The 20,348-nt window shown below is 43.6% G+C and overlaps 1 protein-coding gene across 1 annotated transcript; it reads left to right on the top strand.

Moving 5' to 3' along the window:
- The first annotated feature begins 9,185 nt into the window (after positions 1-9,185).
- GGCT (gamma-glutamylcyclotransferase) lies at positions 9,186-18,284 on the top strand. The gene is made up of 4 exons (XM_082262650.1): positions 9,186-9,386; positions 12,312-12,457; positions 13,945-14,077; positions 18,097-18,284. The coding sequence occupies exons 1-4, from the start codon at positions 9,243-9,245 to the stop codon at positions 18,241-18,243; spliced, it is 570 nt and encodes a 189-aa protein (XP_082118776.1). The 5' UTR covers positions 9,186-9,242; the 3' UTR covers positions 18,244-18,284.
- Positions 18,285-20,348: the final 2,064 nt, after the last annotated feature.

Below are 20,348 nucleotides of genomic sequence, written 5' to 3'. Positions count from 1 at the left end.
CGGATTTCATGACATTTAGTATTTCTATTAAGCAAAATAAGAAATACTAAATGTAATGAAATCCTAAGGGTAAATAATACGATAATTAGTAAAGATAATAAAACAGAAGGAGTCGCTAAAGTCCTGCATTTATTACACGGTCGCACCTCCGTCCCGCCTCCTCTATTCAGCTCTGCAGATGACGCGGCGGTGTCTTCCGTCCCACCTCAGCCCCGCCTCCTCTCATTCAACTGGTCGCTCTGTGTTATAAGTTTACCAAACCAAGATAATGTCTGGTGCGCATGCGCACTTGAGACTCCCATAACCGGAAGTGACGAGGTCCGATTTTTTCACGGGTCCGACAACATTTTACAACACCGGCAACTGGTCGTGTGCTGTAATGTATAGGCTGCTGGTGGTCTGTGAAAATTGCAACTCGTCCAAATCTCTGAATATTGCTGCTGTAGAGTCACCAGAAGTGATGTGGTTGGAGATTTTGGTGAGTTGGAGTTTTTTGGCAGAACATCGGCAATCAGAGCATCCCAATTGGTGCTACATCGACTTTGCGGGGGAGGGGGGGGCGATTTCAATGGACATCTGTGCATAAACCCGCGCAGATGTCTTTCAAGTCGACCCCAAAGTCGGACTGAAATGCAGCTTTGAAATCGTGCAAGTTTAACCACTTAAGCCCCGGAAGATTTTACCCCCTTCCTGACCAGGGCCTATTTTGCGATTCGGCACTGCGTTGCTTTGACGGACAATTGCGCGGTCGTGCGACGCTGTACCTAAACGAATTTCACGTCTTTTTTTTCCCACAAACAGAGCTTTCTTTTAGTGGTATTTGATCACCTGTGCGATTTTTTGATCATGCGCTATAAACTTAAAAAGAGCGTCAATTTTGCAAAAATAACATTTTTTTTTATAATAATCAAATTTTTTTATATAAAATTCCCAAAAAAAAAAATGTAAAAATCAAAATTTTTTAACATTTTAGGCCAATTTGTTTTATGCTACATATGTTTGGTAAAAAAAATCGCAAAAAGCGTATTTTGATTGGTTTGCGCTAAAGTTATTGCGTTTACTAACTAAGGGAAAGATTTTTGTCATTTTTGTTGTTTTTTTTAACGAGTAATGGCGGCGATCTGCGATTTTTTTTTGCGGGACTGCGACATTGCGGCGGACAGATCGGACCCTTGACTGACATTTTTGACACTTTTGGGGTTACCAGTGACATTACTTTTTTTTTTTTTTTTTTTTTTTTTTTTTTAAGCCCGTAGCGTGTGAAACACACTCAAAAGACTTCACCCAGTGCATAAAAAAGTGCACACACACAAACGTGAGGAACACAAAAAGTGCACAGGGTACCAGTGACATTACTAGAGTAATCAGTGCTATACATATGCACTGTTACTGTAAAAAATGACACTGGGAGGGAAGGGGTTAACATTATTTGAGAGGGAGGGGTTAAGTGTGTCCATAGGGGCGTGTTTCTAACTGTGATTGGATGTGGCTACTTGTGTAAGAACAGAGATCAACGGTCCTACATAGTAGAATCGTATGATCTTCATTCTTACACAGGGGAGAATGACAGGCGGCTGTGTTTATATTAGCCGCCTGCCTTTCTCCCGCTCTAACGGACGATCGTGAGTGCCTGGCGGACATCGGGTCCACCGGGCACACGCGCAGGGGGGTCCGTGAGCAAGCGGGAGCGCGCCTCCGGCGGCGCGTGCTCGCTCCCCAGAGTCTCACAGGCTAGCGACGTAGATTTACGTCGCTTTGCCTGTGAGGGGCTGACCGCCGACGTAGATCTACGTTAGGCAGTCGGCAAGTGGTTAAATTAACTCGCGTAATTTAAAACCAAGCCCTGGTTCACATTGATCCTACTTTGAAATTGTGCTACTTGATTTGAGGTAGTACGATTTCAAAGTAGCAGTTCAGTGCAATTTCAGGTGCTACTTGAAAGACATCTGTGCGGCTTCATGCATAGGTGTCTTTTGAAGTCGCACTTGAAAGTTGGCAAAAGTACTACTTTTGCAAATCAGTGCAGAGCCGCAAAGTGGGTGTCGCACTGATTGGAAAGGTGCCTATTGCAGGCAATAGGCTGCGACTTGTCATGTGATTTGACCTGTGAAAACGCATGACAAATTGCTCCAATGTGAACGAGGGCTTAAATTGATTGGATTTGACAGTTTTGACTGAACTGCATACTGAACAGATTAAAAAAAAAACAAAAAAAACAAGCATATATGGCTACTTATAGAATTTCACCACCTCAAGACCAGACACTTTATCCCCCTTCCTGCATAGACAATTTTTCAGATATCTACACCCATGATACTTTGGATGACAATTACTCAAGCAACACTGTACCCACGTTTTTTTTTTTTTTTAGACAGAACTTTTTTGGTGGTATTTAAGCAACTAGTTGTTTTTTGTGTTTTATTTTTTTATAAAAATGAAAAAAGATTACAAATTAAAAATAAAATGTCCTGGTTTCTGTTATAAAATTCTGCAAATAAATAATCTTTCTACATAAATTTAGGCCAACATGTATTCTGCTATATTGATGTAGCACCCTCCTAGTTAGCTAGGTGCTAGGCTAAGGGGAGCCTGATCTATTAGGTTGCCTGCCACGTTTCCAGGTATGATTCACTGGGTCTGAGGGAGTGTCCCCACTGCATCCAATGAGGGAGCTTGTTGGACAGTTGAGGAAACCTAGCCAGTGACACATCATGTTTTATGGCAGTCCCAGTGGGAGGACATTCTTGCAATGCATCCTGGAATTGACCATAAATACAAAGGGCACATGTGAAAGGGCATCTTTGGGGGGAAGCAGAGTCCCAGGAGGAGGTGGACGGCTGTCTTTCCTCCTGAACTATGTGAGAAAGGTGGTCTTAGGCGGTCAGCCTAGTGAACCAGGTGTGGAGCTGAGCTGCAGAGGATCCAGTGTAACTGACGGTGGAGCTGCTGGCATAGTGTTTTGGGAAAAACAGGGTCCGTGAGTACTGAGGGACCTGTCAAAGGGTCTGGCTCAGGAAGGGGGACCACTCCAATGAAGTCAGGGGATCAAGGAGCTAGTTCACACGGAGAGTATGACAGTAAAGTGGGTGCCATGTAGAAAATCCTGAAGAATATGAACAAAAGGGGGTGCCAGGAAGGGCCCTGAAGTGTGTTCTGCAGTACAGTACAGTTTATCTAAAGCGGTTCATTTATCACTACTTCATCACTATTGACAAGGTGAAGCAGCGGCCTTGCCGCATTCAAGTACAGTTAAAAGTCCCAGCAAATTGTTTATAGTTTATTCAAGTTGGAGTATCCCACTCATTCCCTTCTTCTATCCAAGTTCTCAATAAAGCAACAAAAACCAAAACCCCTAGACTGTTTCTTGACTGAGCCAGGCACTTTGAAGTCGCTGAACTATTGTGCTGTTGCTATGGGTAACCCAGGGGAACCCGTCACTAGCAGCTCCCCAGGGAGTAGTGCTACATTTCTTTGGTAAAAATAACCCCAACCAGTGTATATTATTTAGTCTGTGTTATACAGTCTACAAACAATAGGATATATACTTGAAAACTGGTCAGTCCTGATGTACTGATGACCTATCTCATGTGTTGAGACCCTAAAATTCCAGGACAATAAAAACACCCCCAAAATGACCCCTTCTTGGAAAGCAGACAGTTCAAGGTATTTGTCATTTATTGCCAAATTTTTGTAGACAAATTAAGAAATTAAATTTTTTTTTTTCACAAAGTTGTCATTTTAACAGGGTATTTCTCACACACAGCATAGGCATACTTATAATTACACCCCAAAACACATTCTGATATTCCTCCTAAGTATGGGGATACCAAGTGTGTGGGACTTTTTTACAACCTAGAGGCATAGAAGACCCTAAAATCCAAGGAGCACCTTTGGTTTTTTTAAGAAGCCTAAATTACGCATCTTATCTCCTTATTGCCTATCACGTTTGGAGCCCCTGGAGCATCAGGACTGTGGGAACACCCAAAAAAAATGATCACATTATGGAAAGCAAACACCACAACGTATTTTCAAAGAGGTATAGTGAGTCTTTGGAAGACTTCATTTTTTTGCGACAAGTTTTTTGGCAAATGCAGGAGGAAAATTAAAATTATTTTTTATTTTCACAAAGTTGTCAATTTAAAGAAGAAGTCCAACCTAACACTAAAATCGCTACATTTATAGACATCCAGGATCTAACACTAGCCCTGTAAAGAAGAAATCATTATACATACAGTAAATTTTCTGAAGCAGAAGCTGACCCGTTCCCACGCTTAGCTGTCAGCCATGGCTTCGCTGTGGAGGCGGGTGAAGGGGAGGCAGCCGACAACAGAAACCCCATAGTAATTGGGTGACGTCACTTCCCATTAATTTCACAGCCTTAGTCGGCTGTGTCCTCTGCAGAGCTTCCGCCAGTGGAGCCTGGATTGGCTTCAAAAAAGGTATGCATACTGATTTCTTCTTTACGGGGCTAGATAGGTTAGTGTTAGATCGTGGGAGTCTGTAGATGTGGAGATTTTAGTGTTAGGCTGGACTTCTATATACTCCTTCTGAATATGGCGATACCACATGTGTAAGGGCTCTTTCACACGGTCCGCCTCCGTAGGCGGATCCGTGTTGCTCAGCGGGGATCGATCCGCGATCCCCGCTGAGCCGGGTGGATGACAGCTCCGTCTCCGCTTGCAGAGCGGAGAGGGAGGTGTCTCAGCACCCGCTGCCCTCTATGGGGGATCAGATGAGAGCGGACCGCTTGTCCGCTCTCATCAGATCCGATCCTATCCGATTACTGAACGGATGGAAAAATAGGGTTTCCATCCATCCAGATTTCACGCACAGGATCGGATGCGGATGGCAGCGGGTGTCAGTGGAGGTGTCTCCGCTGACATCCGCTGCCCCATAGAGCTGCATGGAGGATCCGATCAGATCCGCCTAAAAAACTGACAGGCGGATCTGATCGGATCGCCCGTGTGAAAGAGCCCTAAGAGTTTTACATACAACACAATCCTCGCCGCTTGTTAAATGCTCTCTGAAAAGTGATCCAAACAGATATTGTTTACCACTTTTCTTGTGATTGCATGTACGGCTTTCATCCCTCTCACGCAGAGATCTTTTATCATCACCAGAAAGTAAGAGTCTTTTACACAGTTGATTTCATTTGTGATCACACTCGCCAGCCAGTTCACAGTGTCCCTGCCCACTGCCTAACGGTAATACTGTGCATCCTGCAGCCAGCCGACTGTCACCTGTCCCACAGTGTTAATTTTGGCAGCAAATTTCAATTTAGTTTTAGTCTTAGGACTAAAATGGCATTTTAGTTTTAGTCCCATTTTAGTCTTCTGCAAGTGTTTTAGTTTTAGTCGTATTTAGTCGACTAAAACTCCAGTACATTTTAGTCGACTAAAACATCTTACATTTTAGTCGACTAAAACGTCCTACAGTTTAGTCGACTAAAACTCATTTTAGTCATCTAAATGGTCATGGTCAGGTCAGAGAGGAGGCCTGTAATGCTGCTGCCTGCAGTCAGTGCAGTGAGTGCACACAGTGCTGCTCAGAGTGCTGGAAGGGGGTCTCAGGTTTAAGGGTGGTCTCTGGTCTGACTCTGAACTGAAGTTGTTGAACAGGATGAACCGGGCGGGCCTCAGCAGCCTATATGCACGCACACAGTCCTGGATGGATGGCGGAATCGGATGCCATTGGTTACTGGTGAGTGGTCTGAGGGGACTCAGGGAGGCAGTAATAGCTGGCCTGGCTGTTAACTCACAGTGGGTGCTCTGCTCTGGATGTGGTGGTGGCCGGGTGCCAGTGCCGTGTGATGAGTCGGGCCTGGCGCGTCTGGCTGTAGTGCTGCAGCTGCAGTGCTCTGGTGAGGTCAGGTGACTGGTCTCGAGTCGACTCTCTTGTAGTAGTCCACTCCTCACGTCGGACGTCACGGGGCACGCCACGCCAGATGCCACACAGGTGGAGCTCCGTGAAAACCGGAAGTTGGGTAAACGTCCCTGCCTCACATTCTCGTTTAGTTTTCGTTCGTCAACGAAAACGTATGTGAGTTGTAGTCATTTGACGAAAATGTGCTATACTTTGCGTCTCGTTTTCGTCAGTTGAAAAATGCTGGTGACGAAAACGTTTTCGTTGACGAAATTAACACTGCTGTAAACTCCATTGGCTGTAATGTCATTGCACATATTACCTGAATATATTACCAACATTAAATGTTAGGGGAAAATATAAGAAAAGCCTTTTTCTTAATTGTTTAGTTTTCAGCAGCTTAGTAGATGCTCCTTACTTATGCGTATGCGGTGGTGCAATACATGTTTAAACTTTAATGTGCTATTATTACATGCTCTGGATGGAATTGTGTTGCCGATATAGAAATGGCTAGCAGAGGAGTGTTCATTTTGATGATGTAAATTTTTTATTTAGTTTTAGTTATAGTCTTATGACTAAAATGCCATTTTAGTTTAAAGCCCCGTACACACGCACAGGTTGTTGGCCGTAAATTATCGGCCATCGTCCGATCTGCCGATTGTAGGCTTGTTAGTATGATGCTTCCGACAACCAACTGCGAATTTTCGGCCGAAAAAAATCTGGTGTGCATGCTATAAAATTTTTGTTGGCCAACAACAGAATGGCCGATTGTTCCTCAATCAGTACAGATTTCGGCAGACAAAAATCAGATGAGCAAGACTGGGCATGCTCAGAGAAGAAAAAACACACGCAAAGTCAACCATCACATGACATCACTTCTGAAGTTGGTTTTTGTTGGCCAACAAAAGTCCAGTGCAAGTCTAGAGCACATTTCAACCAACAAACAACACTGGACAAAAGTTGGCCAACAATCTGTGTGTGTGTACGGGGCTTTAGTCGTATTTTAGTCTTAAGACTAAAATGCCATTTTAGTTTTAAGCCCCGTACACACGTACCGATTGTCGGCCGCAAATATTCGGCCACCGACCGATCGGCCGATTGTAGGCTTGTTAGTATGATGCTTCCGACAGCCGACAGCGCATTTTCGGCTGAACAGAATCTGTTGTGCAGACTTTAAAATATTTGTTGCCCATCACCAGAACGGCCGATTGTTCACCAGTCAGTACAGAATTCGGCCGACAATCAGCAGATTTGCAAGACTGGGCATGCTCAGAAAAGAAAAAACACACGGAAAGTTAACCATCACATGACATCACTTCTGCAGTCGGCTGTTGTTGGCCGACAAAATTCGTGTGCAGTCTTTTGCAGTTTTCAACCGACAGGACAGCCCTGGACAAAAGACGGCCGATCGTTCGGCCGACGATCCCTACGTGTGTACAGGGCTTTAGTCTTATTTTAGTCATCTGAATTGTTTTAGTTTAAAGCCCCGTACACACGCACAGATTGTTGGCCGTAAATTGTCAGCCAACGTCCGATCTGCTGATAGTAGGCTTGTTAGTATGATGCTTCCGACAACCTACTGCGAATTTTCGGCCGAAAAAAATCTATTGTGAATGCTATAAAATTTTTGTTGGCCAACAACAGAACGACTGATTGTTCCTCAGTCAGTACAGATTTCGGCAGACAAAAATCAGAAGAGCAAGACTGGGCATGCTCAGAGAAGAAAAAACACAGGGAAAGTTAACCATCACATGACATCACTTCTGAAGTTGGTTTTTGTTGGCCAACAAAAGTCCAGTGCAAGTCTAGAGCACATTTCAACCAACACAACAACACTGGACAAAAGACGGCCGATCAGTCGGCCAACAATCTGTGCGTGTGTACGGGGCTTTACGTATTTTAGTCGACTAAAATTGTGTTTAGTCGACAAAAACGTTTTAGTCGACGAAATTAACACTGCTGTCCCAGTGTCCCCGATTGTAGTGACACCATACTAGCAGGTCCTGATCACCACCATACCAGTGATAAACTGATTTGGGTTATTTTACCAAAAAATGTAGCAGAATCTATGAAAAAAGATTATTTATTTGCAAAATGTTATAACAGAAACTAAAAAAAGTGTTTTTTTTTTTTGTTAATTTGTTCAGTATTTTTTTGTTTACATAGAAAAAAATAAAAACCCAGTGGTGTTTAAATACTACCAAAAGAAAGTTATATCTGTTTAAATGATATAAAATTAATTTGGGTACAGTGTTGCATGGCTGGGTAATTGTTTTCTAAAGTGCGACAGCGCTAAAAACTGAAAAATGGCCTGAGCTGGAAGGGGGTAAAAGTGTCCAGTCTTGAAGTGGTTAAAAGCTAAGTTCACCTTTTATTTTCTAAATTCCAGCTTCTATATGAACCAATATATTATATTTATATATATGTATATATAATGTACCTAATGATGCTCTTAGTGATCAGAGGGATAATATACTGAAGGACAGGGATGATGCTCCTAGTGATTGGAGGGTTAATATACTGAAGGACAGGGATGATGCTCCTAGTGATCAGAGAGATAATATACTGAAGGACAGGGATGATACTCCTAGTGATCAGAGAGATAATATACTGAAGGACAGGGATGATGCTCCTAGTGATCAGAGAGATAATATACTGAAGGACAGGGATGATACTCCTAGTGATCAGAGGGGTAATAAACTGAAGGACAGGGATGATACTCCTAGTGATCAGAGGGTTAATATACTGAAGGACAGGGATGATGCTCCTAGTGATCAGAGAGATAATAAACTGAAGGACAGGGATGATACTCCTAGTGATCAGAGGGTTAATATACTGAAGGACAGGGATGATGCTCCTAGTGATCAGAGGGTTAATATACTGAAGGACAGGGATGATGCTCCTAGTGATCAGAGGGTTAATATACCGAAGGACAGGGATGACACTCCTAGTGATCAGAGGGTTAATATACTGAAGGACAGGGATGATGCTCCTAGTGATCAGAGGGTTAATATACTGAAGGACAGGGATGATGCTCCTAGTGATCAGAGGGTTAATATACTGAAGGACGGGGATGATACTCCTAGTGATCAGAGGGTTATTACACTGAAGGACAGGGATGACACTCCTAGTGATCAGAGGGTTAATAAACAGGTACAGATGAAGGGATGTGTGCAGTGCCCATGCTGCATGCTTGGCTGGCTTTGTGTGCAGTGTGGGTAGGAGTCATGCGCAGTAGAGCAGTGTGGGGAGGCAGGGAAGGACACGCCCGTGGGCGGTGCCCGAAGCTGTCATGTAGTATAATAGCACATCAGGGTTGTGATGACATTTGGCGTGGTGCTGACAACCGGAGCGCTTTGTTCATACATGTACCCAGGAAGATGGACACGGAGAGGAAGGACTCCGCCGGTCTCCAGCCTGGAGAAGAATCCTTCTATTACTTCGCCTATGGGAGCAACTTACTGAAAGAGAGGATCCTGCTGGACAATCCTTCCGCTTCATTCCACTGCATTGCTCTGCTCAAGGTGCTATCTGATCTCATGAACGATCTGAATTAGAATCACGTAATGGCCCGCCCTGTATGGGGCCACATGTGACCCTGGGGAGCCCAGCATGGGGTGCTGCTAGTACAGCCTATGTGGGGTCAGTGTGTGTATGGCTGTGTGGGGTCAGTGTGTGTATGGCTGTACTGGGGTCAGTGTGTGTATGGCTGTACTGGGGTCAGTGTGTGTATGGCTGTACTGGGGTCAGTGTGTGTATGGCTGTACTGGGGTCAGTGTGTGTATGGCTGTACTGGGGTCAGTGTGTGTATGGCTGTACTGGGGTCAGTGTGTGTATGGCTGTACTGGGGTTGCATTGTGTGTAGGTGCTGGTTGATGCTGGTGGGTTCTAGGAAGGACTGATATACAATGAGTCAGCAGCTGATTGGTGACCAGTCACAGGATACACACAGCACAGGGATCACAGGGGGTCCTCATTATTCCTCCTTTGTAGCACAGTATTATTTATAGGAGAATTATTCCATATATATATATATATATATATATATATATATATATATATATATATATATATATATATATATATATATATATATATAAAAAAAAAATCTATATCTGTGCACTATGTAGCTATGTACTGTAGGGTGACAGACAGCTTCAAATAGATTTACAGATCACATCCATTTTAAAGTGGAACTGGACTCAAAACTTAAGTAGAACTCCAGGATATCATAGGTTATCCTATGGGCATGGTTCATACCATTGCAGTGAAAAAAAAGTACAGCATTTTTCTGCACCACAAAAATGCATGAAAATGCAGTACACTGCACCTAGAGGCCCTAAAAAAGAAAATGAAAGTGCAAAATCTGGTTCTGACCTGCAAAGAAACCAATCAGCTTCCAGGTTTTATTGTCAATGCTTAATTGAACAAGCTGAAGTTAGAAGCTAATTGGCTACCATGCACGGCTGCACCAGATTTTGCACTCTCACGTTTTTAGTAAATCCACCCTATAGTGTCTAAGGAGGAACCCATATTTGTCACAACCAGGACAGGACTACAAACCCATCTTCCTATCTTCATCTCTCTTAAATCATCAGTTCAGTCACGTCAAAATGGATGAAGTATTCATTCGTTTGTCATCAGTGGTCATCAGTTTTTTTTTTGTTTTTTTTTTTTGTACATCCACTACCAATGCAAAAACGGATGAACAACTGACCGTATGTCAGTTTACATCCGTTTTTCATCCGATCCGTTTTTTTAACTGAAGAAAAATAGAGCTTTGATCAGTTTAAGAAAACTGATGATGTGATGGCTGTAAACTGATGTAAATGGATGATCATCCGTTTTTTTCATAGAGATGCATTGATGTCAGTTTTTCATCCGTCAACGGATGGATGACAAACGGACAGCATGTGTGAAAGGGGCCTTAGTCATTTACAAAAAAATACCGTAGTTTGGAAGGAAGATAATGGTTGTTTAATTAATCAATTCAGTTCACGGGATTTCACAAGAACGCTGTATTTGGGCCAGGATTACCAGGTGGTATTTCAGTACTTACTGAAAATATACATAGCCTGAACAATGAAAACAAATGCAGCTATCGCTTCTAGGGACCAGTCAGCTGCAATATATAACCTTTTTGTTTTTGGTATAGATGTCCTTTGATTTATAAAACTGTTTCACGTTAGCAGTAAATGCAATGCTGATTAACAATGATCTTAAACAAGTGAACTAAGGGAGTCAAAAGGGAGATTTTCAGTCTTGATGATAATTAACAGACTTTGACTTGACAAGTTAACCAGTAAGCTATGTAACTAGCTTTGCTATTTTTATATTTTATTTTTTAGGCTGGAATTAGATAGGTGCATAACTGGTCAGGACAATAGGCGGAGATATATATATATATTTTTTTTTCTATTCTCACGAGATCATAATGAGTGCCAGGAGTGCCATGTTGCTTTGCCAGTGCTGACAGTGGCATTGTGGAGGATAGAGACCCCCTTACAGGGAGATTTTCCATCAGATTGGAAAATTCCCTGTGTAATAAAAATAATTCTGACTACATATCTCTAACTAGTACAGAAAAATTCAGAGCAGGTTTGCTTTAAAGTAGCTCTATCACTAAAAATAGAAGGGGTGACCATAAAGAGGGTCCAAACTGGAGTCCCCTTTATTTTGTGTACTATAATAACCTTTTTTTTCCTGATATCTTTAGGCCTGTCACCTGGCACGCTGGGTCCTCTTTATATATATATATATATATATATACATACAACTTGTGTCCTCAATGATGCAGAGAGTGGCACTGACGTGGTTCTGTGAGCATCGCTGTCTGCATTTTTGACACTTTTGGGGTTACCAGTGACATTTCTACAGTAATCAGTGCTATACATATGCACTGTTACTGTAAAAATACACTGGTAGTGAAGGGGTTAACTTTATTTGGGAGGGAGGGGCTGTGTGTGTCCCTAGGGGCGTGCTTTCTACTGTGATTGGCTGTGGCTTCAGCTGTAAGGACACTGATCAACGGATCTACATACTAGATCCGAGTGATCAGTGTCTTTACAGCGAGGAGAATGACAGGCAGCTTGTTTACACAAGCTGCCTGACATTCTCCCTCTCCCCCGCCGATCGCCGAGTGGCCGGCGGACATCGGGTCCGCTGGTCACACGCGCGGGGGGGTCCGTGACCACGCGGGAGCGAGCCTCCGGGGGCGCGCGCTCGCTCCCTAGACCCTCACAAGCAAGCAACGTAGCCCTACGTTAGTTTGCCTGTGAGGGGCTGACCGCCGACGTAGATAGTCGTGCGGCGGTCGGCAAGTGGTTAAGTAACTTTTTCCAAAAATAATTGAAAAGGCGTTAGAAGATTTAGGAATCTGTTGTCCTTTTTTTGTGGATGTATCTAGTGAGGAGTATTCATAACTAATTTCCGTATGCTATTATTAATAGGACTTTAGGCTTGCGTTTGGGACCCACAAAGGCAATCGGAACACAAGGTGGCATGGAGGAGTAGCTACAGTGGTGGAGAGCCAAGGAGATGAGGTCTGGGGAGTTGTATGGAAGATGAATATCTCCAGCTTGGACTCTTTAGACATGTAAGTGAACAAAGTAATTTTTTGCAAATTGTGTCATGATGTGCTATTTATTAAGGCTCCATTCACATTGGTGTATCTCCAAAGTCACACGATTTCCAGTGCAACTTTGGAGTGTGACTTTTATGCGACTTTTGGTGCGCTTTTCATCCACCAAAGTAGTTGCACCAAAGTAGTACAGGTGCCATTTAAAGTCACACTGATTGGAATGGGTGCCATTGAAAAGAATTGGGTGCAGCTTGTCATGCGACTTTGATGTCCAAAGTCGCATGACAAATCGCACAAGTGTGAATGGAGCCTTATCAATAGACTTCCTACACCTGCATTCATAGCATATTAACCTCCCTGGCGGTATGATTATGTCAGGAATTATGTACCAAAAGCGGTACAATTTTTTGCATGGAAATTTGGCGTTCTGTATTATAGGCCTACAATTCTTAGTAATTACTGACTTAAACCTGACCAAAATAAGACTCTAGTAGACATCCCAGGAGTGATAAATTTGAAACACAAACGCATGAATTATAATCGAATCAATAATATAATTTTCTTATATATATTATTATATAATAAAATTATATTGATTAGATTATAATTCATTCGTTATATATATATATATATATATATATATATATATATGTATATGTATATGTATGTCATGTGTTTGTGTTTTGTGCAATGTTTGAATTTCCCTCCCAGTTCCGCTCCCATGCAGCATTACTGCTGCAGGGAACGGAACCAGGAAGTCATCATACCGACAGGGGAGCGGCAGGGATCTCGGGTGGCGATCACAGCAATGGGAGATCATCGCTGGATCGCCAGGAGAAGGTAAGAGACACCGCTGCTCGCTCTGCACATCTACCCTGAGCGTGACTCAGGGATACCGATAATAGCATGGAAAATCCACCCCGAGTCACGCTCGGGGATACCGCTAAGCAGGTTAAAGTAGAACTATGGGCAAACATTTTTTTTTTTCTTTTTTTCATTTTGGATAGAGTAAGGGGTGATTATAACCCCTGTCATTTATATTTTTCGCCATCTGTGTCCCATTGCAGAAATTTTCTATTACTTCCTGTCCCATAGCTAAACAGGAAGTGAGAAGAAATCCCTGCAAATTAGGGTAATTCCTTGGAGACCCCTAGGTCACCAGAACTAGTGTCCCTATAAAATGTTTTGCCTTTATGTACTTGACTGGTTCAGTATTTGTTTTGATTTATTTTTTTATTTTTTTTTTAAATATTGCACGGTATATAGAGCGGAGCACTATACTATTTTTTTTTTGTCATCATTTGTGTTTATCACCACACCTTTCAGCAATGTTTAGTGGTATGTGCTCCCTAGACACTATTGTTTTGGTGTTGGCTCCCTAGTATTTTTTTTTTTTTTTTTCATATATTTTTTTGTTTTTGAGTAATTTTTTTTGCAGTAGCGCGGGGACTTTTCACATGCAAATGAATTATTTCCAAAACTTTGTTTTTTGTTTCTTCTAGACAGGAGGGGGTTGATGGGGGTATATATCAACCAATAGAGATCAGTGTCCAGACATCAGACGGAGAGCTTGCTTGCCGATGTTATCAGATGAATCAGTGTGTGTATGGACCGACATCTCCTCAGTACAAGCAGGTAATCTATTGGGGATCAAAATACATAGATAAGAGTCACTGGGATTTTACTGTCAAAATATTAATGAGCATAGGGCAGTGTGAAATGTGAACTCTTATCACCTGGTACAGGATAGTAAGGCTCTAATGCTTGTTGAGTCTAGTGGGACATAACTGAGAAATACTTACTCCTCCTACTGACTACTTGCTCTGGTTCCAGTCCTGGAATGTTGGCTTAGCTATTTCGGCCGAGGAAAACCAGGAGTGAAGCCTTGCGGCTTCACGGCCCCGTTTCCTACTGCGCATGCGCGGAGCTCACTGCGCTTTGTGAATGGCCCGGCAGTGGGGGAAGGAGGAGGGGAAGTCAAGTCAGGCAGAAGTGGGAGTGGGTAACTGTCAAAACCAGGTACCCGCTCCCCCCGAAAGGTGCCAAATGTGGCAGCGCGGGGGGGGGGGGGGGGGATATTAGGCAAACAAACAGAGCTTTCCCTTTTGTGTGGAGCTCTCTTTAAGAAATGTAAAAAAAAAAGTGTAAATTATGATATACTTTCCTATCTATTTATAATGCTAGCAGCATAAGGATTACAAATGGTCAATGTTGATCTGGAGAGCGAAGTTCCACTTTGAAAGTTAAAAAACCCATGCTTACATCTACTCCCACCCCTTTTTCTAAGCCTTTTTTTTTTTTTTTACACTATAAAAATATGCTTATACTCGCCCATCCTGAAATCGCTCTAATCTGGTCCCATGATCTCTCCAGCACCAGCTTCATTGTAGAGGAGAGATCGTTGATAATGGCTACAGAGCCTGGGCAATGACGTCACCCATAGCCTTACTATGAGACATCTGTTATCAGCTGTCCCTCCTCTACACACTGAAGCCACCACTGGAGCCCGGTCATGTGATCGGACCAGAGCAACTTCAGAAATAGGTAAGTATACACATTTCCTTTTTTAGGGTAGATAGAATAGGCTTAGAAAGGGAACAAGAGTAGATTTAAGCTTAGTTAGGTTTCCGACTTGCATTCTACTATAAACATTCTCTTTTGAACTAAATGAGCACAAATTCCCACATACTTATTCTAAGGCTGGGTTCACACATCACATGTCATTCGTACCACATTGCTGTGCAGATCACATGTGATGTCTGTGGTATGTGAATACAGCCATACAGATTGTATGGCTATATTCCCTTCGCATTCGGACCAAAATGGTGCAGGACCCTTTTTTTGGTCCGTGACAAATATTTGAATGAAGCCTCATTCCTATTTGCTTATTCTTTTTTTTTTTTTTTTATAAACAATTTATTGAAAAGAATAAAAAAACGCACATTAACAAGTGATGGCAATATAGTACAGTCAACAGACATAAGTACAAATAACAGTGTACATCCAAAATAACCACAAACTGTATCAGGGCGCAGAGAGATGCCATCTGCGGAAGATACTAAGGAATAAACAAAGCAAAAGTGACCCAGCCTCGTACAATACATGGCCAAAAATTCAGTATATTATTGCAAATACAGAGGGCCACTGCGGCGTAGATTAACATCCCAGCCGCATGGGCCGAAACCAATGCGTTACGGGGTTCAGTGCAATCATATGGGGTATTGGGAATCAGGGGGTAAGGGAGTACTGATGAAGGGAGAGAATTCCGACCCCCTCAAACATGGGAAGTGAGGATGAGGGCAGTCAGGAGGCATGCAAATGAATGTCCTGGATGGGGCACCTCCGAATCGGACACCCCCAAGGGGAACACACTGTGTCCAGGGCCGGGGGCGCACCACCCATACATGTAGATAGACCGCCCAACACTGCACATGGGTACGGTAGGCAACAGGAGGTAGGGGAGAGGGGGGTCTCAGGGAGAGCAGGTGGGGGTGGAGGACGCCGAGAGCGTCATGAGACAGTGGGGGAAGAGAGCAATAGCATAAGAAGAGGGGATAGAGGGATAGAGAGAGCACACTAGGTAGGGAGAGTAGAAGGGGGATAGAAAATGGAGAAAGGAGGAGAAGAGGAGTGCGGGCGCACTCCCCCGCAAGACAACCGGGAAGCAAGTGGGGTGTGGCGAGCTAACGACAGACTATGTATTCATCAGGCGACGGTGGTCATCCGATGCAGCAAAGTCGATCCACGGGGCCCAAATGTCATAAAATTTGGAGGGAGTGTCAAGAGCTTGAAACGTGAGATCTTCCATACGGGCGATCCTTCCAACCCTCCGCAGCCAATCAGCTACAGTGGGTGGGGAGGGAGACAGCCACAGGCACGGGATGCACATGTTGGCGGCAGAGATTAAATGGAAGACCAGAGACCTCCTGTACGTCCGCTGTGGGAGGGAGGAATGATGGAGGAGGAATTGTGCTGGGCTGAAATCCGGCGTATAAGTAGTGATACGAATTATGAGGGCATGTATCGCCTTCCAAAAGGGCTGGACCCGCGGGCAGTCCCACCAGATATGTAGGAGAGATCCTGTATGGAGGCGGCAACGCCACTATTTGCTTATTCTCTTCACGTACTTTTTTCTATATAAACACAAATTCAAGGTGACTCAAGCCACTTTACCTGTTCAAGTTTTCTTTGTAAGTTGCTCTTTCCCGCTAATATTACCGTCCCCTCCCTGTACTGATACAATGGCAAGTCTAAGTAGATGGTGTTTGCAACAGGGGAATTAAAATGGCATATCATTTTTCCTCCACCACGTGCCCCTTCCCCTGATCTCTGTCAATATTGATGGCATTACTATCAGCCCATCCCCGCATGCCAAGGTCCTAGGTGTTGTCCTGGGCTCTGAACTCTCCTTCAAGCCCCACATCCAATCGCTGTCCAAATCTTGCCACCTCAACCTCTGCAACATCTCCAAAATACGCCCCTTTCTAACTAGGGATGCACCAATCCGATTCGGCTATCGGCCCTGATACTGGCAAAATAGCTGGATCGGGGGGGATCGGTAAAATTTAGCAGACCCACGGGCCGATCCGGGGTGTCGCTACTCTCCAGGCTTCTGACCCTCCCTCAATCACTTCAATAGGAGGAAAAAAAAGCTTTCACTCATCTAATTCTACAGTTGCACGCATTCTTCTTCTGTTTATAGGGGGGGGGGGGGGGGGGGGGTTGTCTTTCTTTCAGTATCCACATCACTGGCTGTGTGATGTGGACATTTCCTAGGTATCTGCCGATCCCGATACCGATCCGGAAGTATTATTTTGTTATAAGCTCACAAAACAGTACTTCCGGATCGGAATCGGCAATTTCACAAAGCAAAAGATCGGGACCAAAAAAGTCTGATCGGTGCATCCCTATTTCTAACCAAAGACACAACAAAGCTCTTAGTTCACTCCCTGGCCATCTCGCGCCTCGACTACTGCAATTCCCTTCTCATTGGCTTACCTCTACACAGGCTATCCCCCCTTCAATCCATCATGAATGCTGCCGCCAGACTCATCCACCTTACTAATCGCTCAGTGTCCGCTGCTCCTTTCTGTCAAGCCGTCCACTGACTTCCGCTCACCCAACGAATTCAATTCAAAATAATAACAACATCTTACAAAGCCATCCACCGCTTAGCCCCCAGCTACATCACTAGCCTAGTCTCAAACCACCAACCTAATCGCTCTCTTCGTTCCTCTCAAAACCTCCTGCTCTCTAGCCCCCTCGTCACCTCCTCCCATGCTCGCCTCCAGGACTTTACCAGAGCCTCTCCAATCCTATGGAACTCCTTACCCTTATCTGTCCGATTATCTCCTACTTCTTTAACTTTTAGGCGATCTCTGAAAACCCTCCTTTTCAGAGAAGCCTATCCTACCCACACCTAACAACTATACTTCCATTTTCTCCATCAGACCGTACCCCACGGTTATTGCCTTTTGTTTCACATGACCCTCCCTTCTAGATTGTAAGCTCCAAAGAGCAGGGCCCTTTAATTCCTCCTGTATTGTATTTTAACTGTATTGTCTTCCTTCACATTGTAAAGCGCTGCACAAACTGTTGGCGCTATATAAATCCTGCATAATAATAAAATAATATATGTTCTTCTTTTCTGGCAGGTCTTGTGCATGGGAGCAAAGCAGAATGATTTACCACTTCAATATCAGACGATGTTAGGAGGCTTGGAAACCAATAATTACTCGGGTCCTGTTGCCATCATGGACAGATTGAAAGATGCATTACAAAGAGTACAAGACGATGGATGATTTTCATATAAATTGTAGCATCTTAGTTTTAGCCATACCTTGAGACGATTTTACAGTTTAGAGTGTGTCCAATTGTTATGAACATCTTGAGGGTTGTTGTTTTATTTTTTCTATGCAAAATATATTTTAACATCTTGCGTGTTTAACCCCCATTATTCTCCAATCAAGGAGTAGACTGAACCTGTACTGTGAGGATTCTAAGGAGACAATTGCATACACCCCAACTGTCCCTGATCTTGTGTCCCACAAGTTAAATCTAATTCTGGGGTCCATTACTGGAGCCATTCTTCTGGGTCAAGCACTAGTATGCACTTTCCAGTACTGGCTCTGGATCTCAATAGTGGCACTGCTGGGCGGAGTGATCTCCTGCACAACAGAAGCGTCATAGTCCCAGCAATGATGTCACTGCACAGCAGCACAAACATCACAGGCTCAGGTAAATAATCCCTATTTAAGTCACAGCTAATAATGCTTGGGAAGAGGATCAGTCATTTCTACACGAAGGCGTAATTAGCAGGATGTGGAATATATTTCATAAGAGGTAACTAATGCTACTGAACCTACAGTGCCTTGAAAAAGTATTCATACCCCTTGAAATTTTCCACATTTATCATGTTACAACCAAAAACAGAAGTGTTTTTTATTAGGATTGTATGTGATAGACCAACACAAAGTGGCACATAATTGTGAATTGGAAGGAAAACGATAAATGGTAAAATTAACATTTTTTACAAATATCTGAAAAGTGTGATGTGCATTTGTATTCAGCCCCTTTTACTCTGATATCCTTAACTAAAATCTAGTAGAACCACTTGCCTTCAGAAGTCACCTAATTAGTAAATAGAGTCCATCTGTGTGTAATTCGATCTCAGTATGAATACAGCTCTTTTGTGAAGCCCTCAGAGGTTTGTTAGAGAGCCTTAAGCCTCGTACACACGCAACGATTGTTGGCCGTGAATTTTTGGCCAACGTCCGATCGGCCGATTGTCGGCTTGTTAGTATGATGCTTCCGACAACCGACTGCGACTTTTCGGCCGAACAAAATCTGGTGTGCATGCTATAAAATTTTTGTTGGCCGTCAACAGAACGGCCGATTGTTCGTCAGTCAGTACAGATTTCGGCAGACAAGAATCAGATGAGCAAGACTGGGCATGCTCAGAGAAGAAAAAACACACGGAAAGTAAACCAGCACATGACATCACATGAAGTTGGTTTTTGTTGGCCGAAAAAATTTGTGTGCAGTCTAGAGCACATTTCAAACAACACTGGACAAAAGACGGCCGATCGGTCGGCCAACAATTGTTGCGGTGTATGAGGCATTAGTGAACAAACAACATCATGAAGGCCAAGGAACACACCAGATAGGTCAGGGATAAAGTGGTGGAGAAGTTTAAAGCAGGGTTAGGTTATAAAAAAAATATCCCAAGCTTGGAACATCTCACTGCACACTCTTCAATCCATCATCTGAAAATGGAAATAGTAGAGCACAACTGCAACTGACCAAGACATATCCCTCCACCTAAACTGACAGGTTGGGCAAGGAGAGAATTAATCAGAGAAGCAGCCAAGAAGCCCATGGTAACTCTGCAGAGATCCACAGTTTAGGTAGGACAACTATCAGTCGTGCACGCCACAAATCTGGCCTTTATGGAAGAGTGGCAAGAAGAAAGCCATAAGAAGTCCCATTTGTAGTTTGCGAGAAACCATGTGGGGGACACAGCAAGCGTGTGTCTGCCCCACCGTGAAACGTGGTGGCAGCATCATGTTGTGGGGATGCTTTTCTTCAGCAGAGACAGGTAAACTGGTCAGAGTTAATAGGAAAATGGATGGAGCCAAATACAGGGCAATCTTAGAAGAAAACCTGTTAGAGTCTGCAAAATACTTGAGACCGGGGCACATGTTTCCCTTTCAGCAGGACAATGACCCTAAGCACACAGCCAGAGCTACAATGGAATGATTAAAGCCCCGTACACACGTACCGATGGTCGGCTTACAAATGTTCCTCTTTTCTCCCCGGGATGTCGGTGTCTGCTGAAAAGTGCAAAGGCAGCACAAGGACAGCACAAGAATTTTGTCCGCCGACTGCAGAAGTGATGTCATGTAAT

The sequence above is a fragment of the Pelophylax lessonae genome (genome assembly GCF_965119305.1).
Source record: "Pelophylax lessonae genome assembly, chromosome: 7".
Classification (NCBI taxonomy): domain Eukaryota; kingdom Metazoa; phylum Chordata; class Amphibia; order Anura; family Ranidae; genus Pelophylax; species Pelophylax lessonae.
The sequence above is the reverse complement of the archived record's forward strand: the minus strand, read 5'-3'. Positions and strand labels throughout refer to the sequence as shown.

Bases quoted from the DNA above. Each gene is read 5' to 3' on its own strand.
- GGCT (XM_082262650.1), top strand. From the start codon at position 9,243: ATGGACACGGAGAGGAAGGACTCCGCCGGTCTCCAGCCTGGAGAAGAA. The intron at 12,458-13,944 runs GTAAGTGAACAA...TGTTTCTTCTAG, and splicing joins AGCTTGGACTCTTTAGACAT to ACAGGAGGGGGTTGATGGGG. The intron at 14,078-18,096 runs GTAATCTATTGG...CTTTTCTGGCAG, and splicing joins CATCTCCTCAGTACAAGCAG to GTCTTGTGCATGGGAGCAAA.